This window comes from Saccopteryx leptura, chromosome 5, assembly GCF_036850995.1.
Source record: "Saccopteryx leptura isolate mSacLep1 chromosome 5, mSacLep1_pri_phased_curated, whole genome shotgun sequence".
Classification (NCBI taxonomy): domain Eukaryota; kingdom Metazoa; phylum Chordata; class Mammalia; order Chiroptera; family Emballonuridae; genus Saccopteryx; species Saccopteryx leptura.
The window spans coordinates 195,999,491-196,014,938 of NC_089507.1; the positions used below are offsets into that span (position 1 = coordinate 195,999,491).

The window sequence follows — 15,448 nt, forward strand, 5'->3', positions numbered from 1 at the left end:
TCATCAGACAGCAACATGATTGCCTCTCTAGGAAGCTGTGGCCAACTATGAGATAGCTACTTCAGATTTATTATATAAATTTATTGACTTCCATGCATATTTTATGTTATTCATAAAAGGACTAAGAAAATATATGTGGTTCAGTTTCTACATTTAATAAACATGCCACAATGCAAAATATTACATAATCCTCTAGAAATGAAGGAAACTTTGTGAATTTTGAGTTATGATATGCAGATTGTGAAAGGTAGCAAATTTAAGCCTTAACTACAATTAGGTTTTTTTTTTATTTTTTTTAATTTTTATTTATTTATTTATTTATTTATTTATTTATTTATTTATTTATTTTTTCCTGAAGCTGGAAACGGGGAGAGACAGTCAGACAGACTCCCGCATGCACCCGACCGGGATCCAGCCGGCACGCCCACCAGGGGGCGACGCTCTGCCCCTCTGGGGCATCACTCTGCTGCGACCAGAGCCACTCTAGCGCCTGGGGCAGAGGCCAAGGAGCCATCCCCAGCGCCCGGGCCATCTTTGCTCCAACGGAGCCTCGCTGTGGAAGGGGAAGAGAGAGACAGAGAGGAAGGAGAGGGGGAGGGGTGGAGAAGCAGATGGGCGCTTCTCCTGTGTGCCCTGGCCTGGCCGGGAATCGAACCTGGGACCTCTGCACGCCAGGCCGACGCTCTACCACTGAGCCAACCGGCCAGGACTCAATTAGGTTTTTTTTTACTTTTTTTTTTTTCTGAAGTTGGAAACGGGGAGGCAGTCAGACAGACTCCCGCATGCACCCGACTGGGATCCACCCGGCATGCCCACCAGGGGGCGATGCTCTGCCCATCTGGGGCGTCTCTCTGTTGCAACCAGAGCCATTCTAGTGCCTGAGGCAGAGGCCATAGAGCCATCCTCAGCGCCCCGGCCAACTTTGCTCCAATGAAGCCTTGGCTGTGGGAGGGGAAGAGAGAGACAGAGAGGAAGGAGAGGGGGAGGGGTGGAGAAGCAGATGGGCGCTTCTCCTGTGTGCCCTGGCCGGGAATCGAACCCAGGTCTCCTGCACGCCAGGCCGATGCTCTACCACTGAGCCAAACGGCCAGGGCCTACAATTAGGTTTTAATGCACTGGTTTTATAGTCAGTAAGAACAAATATATAGCCCAACCTCGTCAGATGTTTTCAACCTGAGCAGGACTTAATTTTGGCTAGTTCACTTCTATTGGCAGGAAGAAAAGATAATATTAAAAATTTTTTAGTTATAATTTTTTAAATATGCCTGCCTATTCTTGAGAGTACATCTTTAAAATTAGGAAATACTCTTTGATTAAAGCAATTTTTATCACTTTAAAGGACTTACATATGTGACATTTCTTTGAAAAATGACTTACTGTCCTGAGATGTGGTTTAAGAATCCTGCAAACTAGAAGATGTTTTAGAACACAGTTCATGGCACATGAGATTCAAACTTGTTTTTCTCTCTCTAGCTTACTTTAGAAATGCCGGTCACCCTCATCTTGAAGTCGTTGAAGAGACTGTCTTAGCTTTGCAGTCCGACCAGGACCAAGATGTCTCCTTTTTTGCCACCCTGGAACCAAAGCGACGGAATCTTCTAGACACTCCCATGCTGGAGAAACAGAATTGAGCACTCTGATTGCTCACAATCTGATCCTTCCATACATGGTGCACATGTCTCTCTGTAGTCAGACCTGCTGAGGGAGGAAAAGTTCTGAAACTCTTGATACCACATAGTCAAACAACCCCTTTCCCACCTGTAGTCATGGGCCTGCACCTGGGTGGGTTCAGGTTCCAGGTGGCCGGGCCTGTGCCACGCTTCTGTGCCCCACCGGCCTGATGCAGAATCTGAAAGGTCACAGAACCAGGTGGCTCCCTGGATGTGGGGGCCTCCTTAGCCTGAGGTTACCCACAAGCAGTTTGTTGTCTTGATTCTGGATTATTTAAAGCCTCCCCCACACAGATAAAGTGGTGTATTAAAAGTTTTCAGTTTGAATGGGCATGCACATTTGGCTCCCTTACGCTTCCCTATAAAATATAGTTTATGGTATTATATTTTATTTTTAACTGAGATACTGTACATATGTAAATAACTCTTGACAGGAAGAAAAGATATTGATGTAATATTAGCTTGCTATCAGTGAACAGAACAAATACATCATTTAAATTTATGCCCAACTTTGAGTTGCTGCAAATATAACCCAATTTGTTTACTTTTGAAAAGTGATAGTTAAAGAAATCTACTAGAGAATGATTTATGACAATCTTTCTGATGTTGTAGGTTAAAGAAATCTAGAGAAGGATTTATGACAATCTTTCTGATGTTGTAGGTTAAAGAAATCTACTAGAGAAGGATTTATGACAATCTTTCTGATGTTGTGGGTTTGTTAGAAACTGTTGGGAACTTTTCCTCGTTCCCTCCCCTTCTTGCAGGATTGGAGCCATAAAGATATGTATTGGCCTTTCGTAGAAGAGACAAGAAGTAGAAAGACTTCATTGTTACATGGATATATTCTGATATGCTTAAGAACTTGGGGGCAAAACTGGTCATTGAGATGCATGGATATTGCCTTTATATCAAATGCTGTAGAATCTTAATCAAAAGATAGGAAACCATAGTCTGATCAGTTCATTTACTTGCCCACAAATACCAGTGGTTTGGGATATTAAATTATGATACTCTTCAAATTGACTTAGGTACACAACTTACATTGCATATTTTTATCATTTAGACTGAGAAAGATGCTCTAGAATTTAAACAGGGTTTTCATTAGTAACTCAAGGTTCTGGGACCCTGGGACCCTGGGACCAAATTCTGCACACACGTGTGCTCGTGCCGCCTGTTGCCCCGCACCTCTTCTCAGAGGCGGGGCCCCAGGGCAGCTGCCACTGGCACGGCCACTGGCTCCATTTTCCCCTTTGGGCCTTTTTCTGGTCTGCCTTTTCTTCTTTTGTTCTAAATAAAATTTCTGGAGCTCTCCATTAAATTTCCTGGTGTCCAGGCTGCGCTCCCCCTCCCCCAGGTCCATGGAGCTGCTGCTTTAAACAGAAAGGGAGCCATCTCTAGTGTGCCAACGAAAACAAGGCGCATGTGAGGAAGTTGCAAAATGTAACCAGGGTCATGTTTTGACAGCTTCAGTAGAGTGGGCTAATAAATTGGAGGCTACATAGTAAAAGAAAATAAAACCACCTCAGTCGTTTTGTGTTCATTTCTTGCCTACAGTAAGTAGATGGAGGTAGTGTTTTGCTTCAGTAACAAGCAATTTAATTTTTTTTTTTATTGTCTAGAAATTCAGATTGTCATGTTGTTAAAAATCTCTTGATCTAGCAGCAAGTGGAATTATTCAACTGGAATCTTGTATTCTGTGCAGAGCTTGATTTTCTATTAAGGAAAAAAGATTAGCTTCTGTTTGTGTTGTGATGTGTGGAATTTGCATGCTGACTCAAACACGCTTGCTTGCAGACATTGTAGAGACTCTGGTGAATCATCTAGCCTTTAAAGTGTCAGTTTATATGTTAAAACTTTGATATAATATGAATGCCTTTCCAATGCAAAGATTTTTTTTTATGACTAATTTCTCTGCAAAAAAGTATGTTTCAAGTTCATACTTTATTTTTTATTTCTTGTAACCACTGAGCTTCCGCTAGGCTTGTTCTGGTTCCCCACGCATTCTCTCCTATTGTTCCCAAGGGTTGAGTGTGTGGGATTTGACTATCAGCGGTGAGCTTCCTGTTGACTTGAATGCTCCTCCTCCTCTCTGGTGAATTAATGGAAAAGCACAAGATGTGTTTCTCACAGAGAGCTCCCTTAAAAGGTGTCTTAACAATAGAACCATCCCAGCCTTTCACCAGCGTGGACATTGCTCCTTGTTAAGTGTTTTTTTTACCAGCACCTTTGTCACTCCTAAGAATTTAACAGCATTTTCAAAATTGATGGGTTTTTGGATACAGCATTCCAGGTTTCATGAAGGTCTGTCTCTTACTTCCGGACTGTCCAAGTGGCAGGGTTTTTTGTATTGTTTTTTCACCAAATCTGCTGAAAGGAGTTCTATTTCTGTGATGTTGGTTTTTTCATTCATGCTAGAAATGTGATTTTTGAGCATGACTAAAGACTGCACTTTACAGCCCTCTGCAGATGACGCATGCAGTGATGATTTAGAGCCTTATTCACGTATAATTTCTCTAGGTAGTTGGCCCCGAATTATGCAAAGATTGTATTTTAAACAGCCTTGAAGAGGTCAGTTTCCTAACTGGTCAGAAGCTGCCTCGTCTTCCAGGTTAAGATGAACTGACAGAGCAGCTTGGAAGCCTCGAGCTGGAGTTGGGAATTGGGGATGTGGCTGGAGCTGGGATGCGGGGCCTCTGCTGATCTCAATAAAGCTTTCTGATTGTTTTAGGGAGTGCCTGTGCCCTTTCCTTTTATTTAAGACTCGTCACTGCTTTCATTGCGGGATATGTCCGCTCACAATGGAGGCTCGGACATTCTGGAGGGGGCGACGAAGGCGGGGGCGGCGATGACGCGGCCACCGCGTGGATCCGGGATGACGCGCGACCACCGATTGGAGCGGGGATGACGCGCGGCGGGGACCGGGCGGTGGGCCATGAGGCGGGCGGGCGCCGGCAGAGCGCGAGTGGCGAGGCCGCATGAGGGCGGCCTTCGCTCCAACCCCGCGGCGCGCCAGCGGGGCGGGCGGAAGGCGGGTTCGGTGGGCCCGGGGAGGCGCAGTGAGACACCTCCCCGGGGTTCGCGGTGTCTCCCCGCGCCTCCCCGGGCCCGCACCCCCAGCCAAAGCCGCGGCAGGGAACCGCAGGCTGTGAACCTGGCGCATGACTTGGCCCCAGAGGTCTTTGTCATGCGGGTGTTGATGGAGGAGACCGAGGAAATGTTTCAAGTGACGAACTGCCGAAACGACATGACTGTGCGCGAGCTCAAAGAGGAGTTGGACCTGATAGTCGGCATCCCCTTGAACATCCAGCGGCTCCGGTATCTGGACCAAGGTGGTCCCCACCCAACCCACTCCCTCCCTCGCTTTGTGTACTCCTTTGATCCGGGGTGCCTAGTCCCCATTTGAACCTGTAGACCCCAAAGGGAAGTGTGCCAATGAGAACCCCAAGATGTCAAACCCCAACCACTCGGAAACCTCAGATGGAAAAGCAATCCCAGGTAGACAGATTCACGTTAGACAAATCTCAAGGCAAACCCTGTCCTCAAGAAGACCCCACTCATCAAACTGTATTAGGGCTCCAACTCCCAACAAAAACCCTGCCCATGTCAGGACCCCAGATCCCAGAACGTGCTGCCACAGCAGAACCCCTCAGGAGCCCAGAGCCTCAGGCTACCCAAGTCTTTATCAGGAACCCAAGTCCAAAGCCAACAGTGTCCACACAAGACTGCAAGCCCCCCAAAAGCCTGTCCTCAGTGGGTCCCCATAACCCAGGGCAAATCTGCTCAGAGCAGGACCCCAAACTCAAAGTAAACTTCAAGTTCCCATGTTGGACATGTGGACATAAGAATCCCCAGTCCTCCAGCCAGTCATGTCCACTCAAGGACACTAAAGACCAAAACAAACATGCCCACTTCAAGGACCCCAAACCCCAGAACAAACCTTCCCAAGGCTTAGCCCCAAATCTCCAGGCTAACCACAAATGCCTCAGAACCCCAAATCCTTCGGCAACTGTATCCACACAAGGAGGCTGAAGCATGAAACAATCCCTGCTCATCTCCGGACTCCAAACCCTAGAACAAACCTACCCAAGACCGAGCTCCAAATCTTCAGGGTAACCATGACTACCTCAGAACCCCAAATCCTCTGGGAACTGTGTCCACACAAGGACACTAAAGCTCAGAACAAGGTCCTGCCTACTTCCGGACCCCAGAACCAAGAACAAAACTTGGCTAAGATTGAGCCCCAGATCCCTAGGCTATCCATGTGACCATCAGCACCCCAAATCCTCCAGCAACCATGTTCACTGATGAACGCCAAAGCCTGGGACAAACTCTGCCCACCTGAGGACCCTGCATCTGTATGCAAACCACGCCTGCGTTAGGACCTCAAAATCCCTAAACTATGCCTGTCTGCAACAGAAACCTGAAGCCCAGAGCAGACTCTATGCAGACCATGGCTCTAAATCCCAGAGCAGACATACCGAGTTCTGAACCCCCAATTTCTAACTAACCTCTTGTGCATCTGAACGCCAGTCAATCAGCAATCTCTGCACATAAGGATGCCAGAGCCCAAAATGAATTCTTCCCACATCTGGACCCCAAAATTCAAAGCCAGCTCTGCCCACATCTGAAAGCCAGATCCCAAGTTCACCATGACTACACCATAACCCCAACTCCAAGCAAAGTGTCCTCAAAAGAGCTCCAAAGCTTGAAACAAACTCTGCCCACAATAGGACCCTCCCAAATCAAGTCAAACCTACCTATATTCATACCCCAAATCTCCATAAAAACCATGTTTACATCAGCAATCCAAGGAAGCCAAAGTTCAAAACAAGCCTTGCCTACTACATGAGAACCCCCAAACTTAAAGCAAACTCTGCTTATATTTGAAAGCCAAATTCCTCAGCCAACCTTATCTACATCAGAACCCCCAAATCTAGACCAAACCCTGTCTGTGTCAGGACCCCAAATCTCAGAGCAGAACTTATTGCCATCAAGACCCCCAAGTCCCGGGAAAGATCCGTCTGATTCCTCACCCATAGTTGCCACACTACCCCGGGCTACACCAGAACTCTCAAATCTCAATACAAGTCCTGCCCATGCAAGGACTCCCCATCCCAGAATAGACTTTTTCCATACCAGGACCCCAAAACAGAAAGTAAACCTTGCCTTCATCAGAACCCCAAATCCAGAGCAAACTCTGCTTCATCAGGACCCCAAATCTCAAAGCAAATCCTGTCCACGTTTGAACCCCAAACACTGGCAACAACCCAGTTCACATCCGAACTCAGAATCTCAGGCTGTGTCCTTGTTCATCTCAGGAGCTCAAAGCTAGCTCAGCTGGAATCAGATCCCAGTACCTAAAGCTCACTGTGGCTAAATCGGGACCCCCGGGCTCCCTATCCAGACACATCCCGTGTGGGAGGCACCCAGTGGAGGGCAAACACCCTAGAGCCCAGTCTCTCCCTCTCCATCAATCTCCTTCCATCCGCCTGAGGACCTGGCTGTCCCTATCCCAATCCCTACAATATTTAGGATATGAGAACAGGATCAAAGCCCCTGGCCTCCATCATCTCCCCACCCGCTGGAAATCAATGCAAAAACACTTGAAGAAAAGGAAGATATGAAAAGCTCTGTGGGCTGCAGCCCAGAGAATGTGAGAATGTGAACAGTGATACTGCAGATACACTGCAGTGGTACTGCAGGGGCCAGAACGGTAGAGACAGACAGATTCGGAACAGCCTGGCCCACAGCTCCGCTCAGCACGCTGCCCTTCTGGGGCTGTTTCCTCATCGGTGCGCCGAGCCCACTTAGCCAGAGAAGTCTCAGTCCCATTTCCCTCCTTAGACAGAAACGACTAGGGAAAGTCACATATAGAAGGCTGAGGCCCCTTCCTACACACTGGTTGTAGTAGAGGAGCATTTGGAATACTCTTTGGGGGCATTTCTGAGGCTTTATTCAGAGGGAAAGTTCTTGAACCCAGCCTGTATTTACCATGTTAAAAATGGGGTGAACTCTTGAAGAACTTCGATTTCAAAACGAGTAATTAGAAAATTACGTATCCTGAACTACAAATGTCTGGCACCCCTTCCGTTCATTTATTTCTGCTGTTGAGCTATGCTGGGCAATAAATTCAAGAAAGCTAAGTCACAGGATGGTGACTTAACACTGATGTCACAATCCTGTCCCTCAGCACACACATAGCGACTGTTGGAGGCTTGACCTCCCGTGGTTGCTGTCTTTACTGTGGATGGCCAGGAAGAAAGAGGGAAGGTGTGGCTACCTTGAGAGACGAAATTTGGGCTTTTGGCTATAAATGATGAGCTGATGCCTCTTTGCTCACCTGAAAGGTTGCCAGGGAGGATCAAATGAGATAATGTGTAATGAAAACCTTGAGAGACTCAGTCTGACAGGGGTGAGCAGACCCATGGATGAGGGTCGCCCTGACACGTCTGTCGTCAACTCTAATAAATTTATTTAGTGGGCGATAATTAGTGTTTGTCTAAGCCGAAGGCAATTGCTGCCCGCCTGTAAGAAGGAATGCGCTCTGATTTCTGGAAGAGCTATTCAGCACGTGTGACTCACGCTCTCGTCTCTCACAGGGAAACACAGCTTTACACAATTTTTTTCAAAGTTGATGGGAAGACAAGTTGTCTTTTTAGACTAATTACTGATTATCCTCTGTGTGGGAACCACAAATAAGACCCTAATTAACAGATTTGCTAGTCACCATTTCCTGTTTACATCCACCATCCTGAGTTGCTGGTAACCAGAAATGCCGACAGAGCCTGGCGTGACAAGCGCCTAGAGCTGTAGGCAGGGGCAGGTCCTGGCTTTGCCATGTACTAGGGGCCTGTGGTTGCTTTTTAGACAGACCTAGTTTGCCTTGAGGATTAAAACACGTGCGTACTTACTGCAGGTGCTTAGTAATCACTAGATCATGAGACCAAAAAATAAAACGAAACTCATGAATTCCACTTGGAATAAATGATAATCCAATCTGGCCAGAGTTGAGACTTACACGCATGTGGCATTGCTTATGGAGAAAACAAATTAATCTGTTAAGCAAAACTATAGGTAGCCGTGTAAGGAAATGTGTGTATTTAAAAAGATAAGCTAAATGAAACTTCACTTTTCTTGAAATGTTCTATATCCTTCTTCTATTTCTGACTGTCTTCCCCAATGAGTCTAAATTTATGAAGTGTGAGTGGGCCCACCCCATTTTTTGGTGTGCATAAAAGGTAGTTTTGGGTGATTTCACAGACAAAAGGACTTCTAACAACCCCAACTCAAATTATGATGAATGTCAATATCACAATTCTTATTACCATAGGTTCTCAATTAGGGCGATTTTAGCCCTCAGGGGCTGTGGCCATTTGGCAATGTCTGAAGACACTTTTAAAAAAATTTTTGGTTCTTTCCCCATTTATTGGGGTGCTATTGGTTAATGGAATTATGTTGGTTTTAGCTATACAAGTCTATAAATACATCATCTGTATATTGTGTGTTCACTATCTAAAATCAAGTGTCTGGAGACAGTTTTGATGTTTATAACTAGGTGATGGTAGCGTCCAGTGGGTAGAGGCCAGGGATGCTGCTAAACACCCTACAGTGTTGGGGACAGCCCCTCGAAAGAGAAGTATCCAATCCAAGTGTCAATAGTGCCGAGGTTGAGATACATTGTTGTCAACTAGAATTTGAAAGAGCCAACAGAATTTTGCTATTTTTAGTTCTCTAGCCAATGATGACTACATTTACCCCAGAGTATTTTAACTTGACGTATATAACTTGTAATAACTTGTATAACCACATTGTGCTATGCCCGTAATAATAGTTACTCCAAGTTTTCGTTCTATTTGTAGAGTTTGCCTCATAAAATGACTTTACTGACTCATATATATATATATTTTTTGCAATAGGATGAGTTATAAATTTTACAGAATTTTATAAATTGCCCTTTTTGGGGGGGAGGGGTTGGCTTCTCTTTAAGCCAAGCCAAATTAATTTTCTAAAAGCATTAACGACCACAGACAGATTAGTGTGGAGTCATCAAAGGAGATTAGCGCTCCAGGTTCTAAAATGATCTTTGTTGTACCTAAGGTCAGATAATCTCTTAACTAAACTGCCATAATAGTTTATCTCGAATACCCACCTCCCCTTCTTTTTTTAAAAGAAAAACTGATTCTCCATAGGAGTTTTGATGGATGACACTACACTGAAGTTCCATGATGTCGTCCCTGGTGGAATTATTTCATTATGTGTCTGGCATTATGATGGATGGGCAGACCTGGTTGTAGCGGCTGCAGAAGGGGATACCAGTAAGGTGCTTTCACGATTCTTTAAATGGATATTACGCTTCATGAAGCAACTATAAATTGTGCATGTGAGCGAGTGTGTGGGATCTCCTACTCTTTAATATGAATATTTAAGAAGACATTTCAGAGTAGGGAAAAACAGATAACAAGGACGTGTGTTCTAATGATTGAACACGGGGTTGAGTGTTTCTGTTCACTCGTTGGGTTTGTGATCTCACTGTGTTCCCTTACTCATGATTTATAACTCACTCATGCCCCCCGAAGGAATCAGGGCAGCGCATTCTCTGTTCACGTGTGTGTTTTGTCAAGTTAGAAACCCGATTTCACCGCCAGTGAAGCGTTCCCAGTAACCTGGAGTCTTGTGGCCCAGGACACAGGAAGGTGTCCCATCCTAGCGGGTGGGGGGGGGCAGCCCCGCCCCGCCCCGATACACAGCAGGTGGCTCCTCTTTGCCAGGCTTTGTGCTGGGCTCTCAGCTGGGCTGTGGGGTGGGCGATGGTTAGAAGAGGAAACCAGCTTTTGGACCCAGCAGTGAAGATGGATTACTCAGGCACAAGGGGGCAAGTGTATGTTCCTTCTAGAGAATAGATTCGGATGAAAAGCGATGAGCTTGTAGAGGAGAGGAGACAGAGTTCCCTACCGGCTGGGAAAGGGGTCAGGGAAGGCTGGGTGCGGAGCGGAGTTGGGATTCAGTCTGGGAAGGGTGGGTGGGCTTGGGGGAGGCAGGGCCAGGACTGTAGCACTCGGTCAGGGAAGGCTGGGTGCGGAGCGGAGTTGGGATTCAGTCTGCGAAGGGTGGGTGGGCTTGGGGGAGGCAGGGCCAGGACTGTAGCACTCCCTGTGTGGGTGCACAGCTGCAGAGGAAGGGTGCGACCCTGCCCGGCCGTCCACACAGCCCCTTCTCCCAGGCCCCCTTAGTGATTCAGCCTGTCCCTGGTGTCCTAGTTCTTGCTCTGGACATGGGGCAAGTCCTTTTGTCGCAAGTCAGAATTGCCATCACTCCTGCCTTGTACACGGTCACATTTTTGCCTCTCTGCCGCCCCACACCAGACACTAGCACCAGGGACAGTGCACCCACCCTGTGTTCAGAGCCTTAGTCCACTGCAAGATGATGATATGATGGGGCTATTATTCACAAAGAGCCGAGTTCAAAGTGTTCCAACAGTTAAAGAAGACAATGGACCTGAAAATAGATCGGAAGGTCAGACTTCATCAGGTCTCCGGAGAAGTTCGTTCCCCTCTGGGGAGCCACTGCATGCCGGCTGGGGTCTTCCTCACAGGCCACAACCACCTTCCTCTGGACACCCAAAAAATCTATTTTTCTCTCTTCAAAACACTGACAGGAAGAATTTCCTGCCTTCTGAGCCTGCCTGATGGTAAATTCGTATTTCCTGGACATGTATGGAGTGTCAAACAATGTCTTCCCCTGGGTGTTTTCCAACTTCTCCATCATGACCCTTAATTTGACATTTGAGCAAACTTTCCCTTGGGAGTGACCCGTCACCCACCTGCTCGGGAAATGTGTCCTTATGAAATCCTTCAGACCCATGTCACTCTGTGTATCTTTGCCTAGCTGTCTTGCCTTGGCGTGGATGAAGATTCTTTGTACCAAACTGCAAATTCGCAATATATGGGAAAGAACCAGCGGAAGAAGTGGATAGCTCAGAGAGCGTTTGTGGCATTGTATGTCGCCTCCCACAGAGGTCACTTGGACACTGTGAAGTACCTTCTAGAACACGGTAATTCTAATAGAAAGCTGAGTGCTTTCTATTCCAGACTTCAGGTCTTTGGTGAGTAAGGAGGACAGAGTGGTTTATCTTCCCAGTCTCTTCAGCAGTGGTTTCCTGGGCCCAAGTCTTGTCAACCACCCATCACGGTCCCCTTCTGAGGTGTCTTAGGACATACTAAACATGCTAGCCAGAGGTTGTGTCCCCCTCCTGTGGCCAGGTCTCAAGGAAATTCTTTCTGAGGTGGGGAGATGGAACTTTCAGGAGAGCAGCCGAAAGGGATTCCTGACTTCCCTGTCCAACCAGACGTGCTGGGGATGTTCCCAAGCTGCTGCACGAGTTTCACCCCGCCGGCACTTCTCTCTGTGGTTGGCAGGCCGGCCAGCCTCCATCCCCCAAGCCTTGAGATGGTCACTCCAAACCCTTTCACCCTCTCTTCATCTCTCTCTCTCTCCCCACCCCCTCCAAGCCTTAGCCTGCATTGTCTCCGAATGAAGTTTGCGTGAGATTTTGCAGGAGTATACTTTATCCACCCTGGATGTAGGATGTTTTGGAGAAGTGGCCCACAGATTGAGGTGTAGACCATTTAAGAACAATGGACAATAGTTGTGGACAGCCCAGGCCACCGCTTCCTCGGGAAAAGGAAGAACGTGTGACAGACAGGGTCTTTGGTCAGTAGTTGGAAGCTCAGAAGAGGGCCTCATCCAAGGGTCTCTCTTGCCAACTCACCTCCAAATTAGACCCCTTTCTTTCCTGCCTCCGGCCTTGACCCCAGCCTCTCTCTACTCAATCTTTGCTTTTTTTTGTTGTTGTTGTTCTCTCCCACTTCCACCAGCAAGATGCTTGGGCAGGATGACCAGGTTGTGTGTCTGTGATGGACAGAGCATTTCCCGGCTGGATTCCCCTCCTTCCTCCTGTGCCTTCTGCACTCTGCCTGTTGTAAGATGAAATCTGGGCTTTTCACAGCCCAGTAGTCCTTTAAGCTCATAAAAAGTCATTTTCACTCTGATGGAACTGTGATGTATTTGAAAGCACCAGTTAAAAAATTACAGTCAGCTTTGCAAAGTTTTCTGTCCTTTGCAGACAGCTGTTGCGAAGATGCATCTTGGCCAAGGTTGGGCATTACAAAAACCTATTTAATTAACCCTTTCCCTCACCAACAAGCCATTGCTCATAGAAATGTCAGCTGCATGGAATTGAATTGCCTTGTTTTTCTGTCATGACATTTATTAACCCAGAATTTGATTCCATTCAACAAGTCCACACTGGACACCTGTCGTTAGCCCATGCACCTGCGGGAGGCAGTGAGGGATGCGACTGAGGTCAAGTGCGTCCATGAGTCAGGCTGCCCATTGTCTGTCCTCCCCCGAGCACCTGTCTCCTTCAGCGTCGTGCTACGGGCTGGGGATGAAAACGGCAGTGATAAAAAACAACAACTGGGTTTTCTGCCCTCATGGAATTTACAAAGGGGAGTCGGCAAATAATTACAAATAATTAATTCCGCGGTTGGTTATGTTCAGCACGCTCTGAAGCCGCAGAATATCTACCGAGCATCTACAGAAGTGTTTGTGGGGTGGGAGGTCAAGGCACGGTTTCCTGAGGAAAGGCATGAGACCTAAGGAAGGGGAGAGGTGGCCCAGAGGGAGCACAAAAGGATGAGAATGTTGTTGGCAAAGGGCACATAGCATGTGGAAGGGCCAGGGGCGGGGTGAGGGAATGGGGCATATTCAAGGGGTAGAGACAGGAGGCTGGTATGATTGGAGGGTGGAGGGTAGGGAAGAAGAGCATCAGTGGGGGTATTGCTGGAGTCATGGGGAAGGTGGGATGAGATAGAGCAGTGAAGACCATTATCCCGAGGGCAATGGAATTGGAGGAGGATGGTACGGGCTTTTAGAAAGACCGTTGGCTTTTAGGAGCAGCCTGCAGGCAATCTTGCCCCCTCTTGCACCTGGTCCTGAGCACAGGGAGCAGTTGTTCATTCTCTCAAGCATTCCTTCTACAGCCTCGGCCCCGCCCATGCTTCTCTTCCTGGATGCGCCAGGAGGGTGGCCTCCCTCAGCTAACTTTCTTATTTTATAGGAGCCAACTGTCTCGGCCAATCCCCGATGGGCAGGACCCCCCTGCACGTGGCTGCAGCCATGGGCCAATCGGACTGCATAAGCCTCCTGCTCCAATACGGAGCCTCCATCCATGACAAGGACGCCGAGGGGATAACCCCCAAGGACATCGTCCGCCGGCTGCACCGCAAGCACGACGAGCGGCGCATGTTCGTGGCCTACTGGATGGCGAAGTCGGGGCAGGAGGCCTGGAGCTCACACCAGCCTTGTCGGACGGGCAAGTCCGGGTCTGGCTCCGAGAAAAAGAACAAAACTTAGCTCCCCACTGGGGAGGTGTGCTGGTCAAAGCGGATTTGGGTAACTTTTTTAAGAGTTCCGAGTCACAGTGACCCTCGGTGAGCAGGAAGGAAGGGAAAAACATGGCAATTAATCTGAATCAGATAGTAAATTATCTGTCCTGGTTGCAAATGACCTGGGGAGGGAGTTGATAGAAATAGGTGAGTTGTGTTCATTTTGTAATCCATTACGGCCCTAATAGGCTTGATGTCGGCCTTTAATTTTAAGCTATTTGTACGTGGTGCCCAATAACTCCGCTTGGAGTGATGAGAGCCAATTACCTTCTCCCCTGTCTGGAGGCCGTCTAATGCATTTGGGATAATAGGAGCAACCAGAAATAGTGAGAACAGCTTAGTTGTTATTGTACAAAACAAGTGTTGGCAAATGTCAGGAGGGCGCATGCAGTGTGGGCGGTGAGTTTCAGTTTGTAGAACTCATAGAATAAAAGGCTCCCAGAACCAGTAATGTTCCAGAAGTTTCCTGAGTCACCCTGGAGGCATCTGCTGCTTGAGTCAGGGAGAAGGGGCTTGGGTCTCCAAACATGTTTTCCATGGGCACCTGCTTTGTTGAAAGGTGACAAGTTGGCTTTGAATTTGGGGGAGACGGTGTGAAAAGTAAAGGTGAGCTTGTATAAGGAGCTGCCACCTTCTTGTCTCATGTCTCATCCCCAATGGCCCAAGCACCTCCTCCCACCAGCTTTCTCCTTTCCTGTTAGAACCCAGGTCACTACAGCACCCTAGGGGGCAATGTCCATGCTTAATTATAGGCTCTGTACCTTACACAAGCTACAGACCTGCGGGCCTGGCCTGTCGTGTGGGTGAGTGAGCTGGGTGGGGGAGACAATAAGGAACAGTGAGGACTGGGGCAAACTGACATACACTTGCCTGTCTGAAGAGGGCGCCACGGCTTAGCTTCAGCAGACCTGTGGATCAAAGGCTACTAGATCTTTCCAAGCTGTCTAAGTGTTGGCTTACATTTTTTTTAGGATTATGATATGGCACAAAAAGAGGAGAAAATTTGAGGTACACCCACAGGGCTGCCCTACTTTGCCAAGATAACTTGTTTCACAGAGGAAAGTGATAAAAACCACTTTAGACTCATTGGCTCTAAAACCACAGGGTAGGAATGGCCACGGGACCTGCCGTGTGTGCTTCTCTAAATCGCTCTATTCCGACACAATTCCTGGAACCAGTCTGTGTGGCACTGCCTCTCAACCACTGCAGTTCTGTTTGTAAAGTGATGGAAATGGCACTGAGTCCTGGCGCCCTGCTTTCTGACTTAGATCCTAATAACTGGATTTCGCTTTTAAGTTAATTGGCTGCATTTCCTGCTGTTATCGCGGGTAA

General features: G+C 47.5%; 2 protein-coding genes across 6 annotated transcripts in view; both read left to right on the top strand.

Moving 5' to 3' along the window:
- Positions 1 to 4,401, top strand: part of LOC136406964 (serine/threonine-protein phosphatase 4 regulatory subunit 1-like) — a 73,719-nt gene extending 69,318 nt beyond the window's left edge. For 4 of the 5 annotated variants that reach the window (XM_066387373.1, XM_066387374.1, XM_066387375.1 and 1 more), the window contains one exon: positions 1,474 to 4,401. In XM_066387373.1, the coding sequence (XP_066243470.1) occupies positions 1,474 to 1,631 (158 nt within the window). In that variant the 3' untranslated portion in view covers positions 1,632 to 4,401. The remainder of the gene's footprint in view (positions 1 to 1,473) is intronic. The other variant, XR_010751748.1, reaches the window with a different exon arrangement.
- Positions 4,402 to 4,602: 201 nt separating this feature from the next.
- Positions 4,603 to 14,084, top strand: ANKRD60 (ankyrin repeat domain 60). The gene is made up of 4 exons (XM_066386602.1): positions 4,603 to 4,999; positions 9,860 to 9,990; positions 11,556 to 11,721; positions 13,789 to 14,084. The coding sequence occupies exons 1-4, from the start codon at positions 4,603 to 4,605 to the stop codon at positions 14,082 to 14,084; spliced, it is 990 nt and encodes a 329-aa protein (XP_066242699.1).
- The last annotated feature ends 1,364 nt before the right edge of the window (positions 14,085 to 15,448 follow it).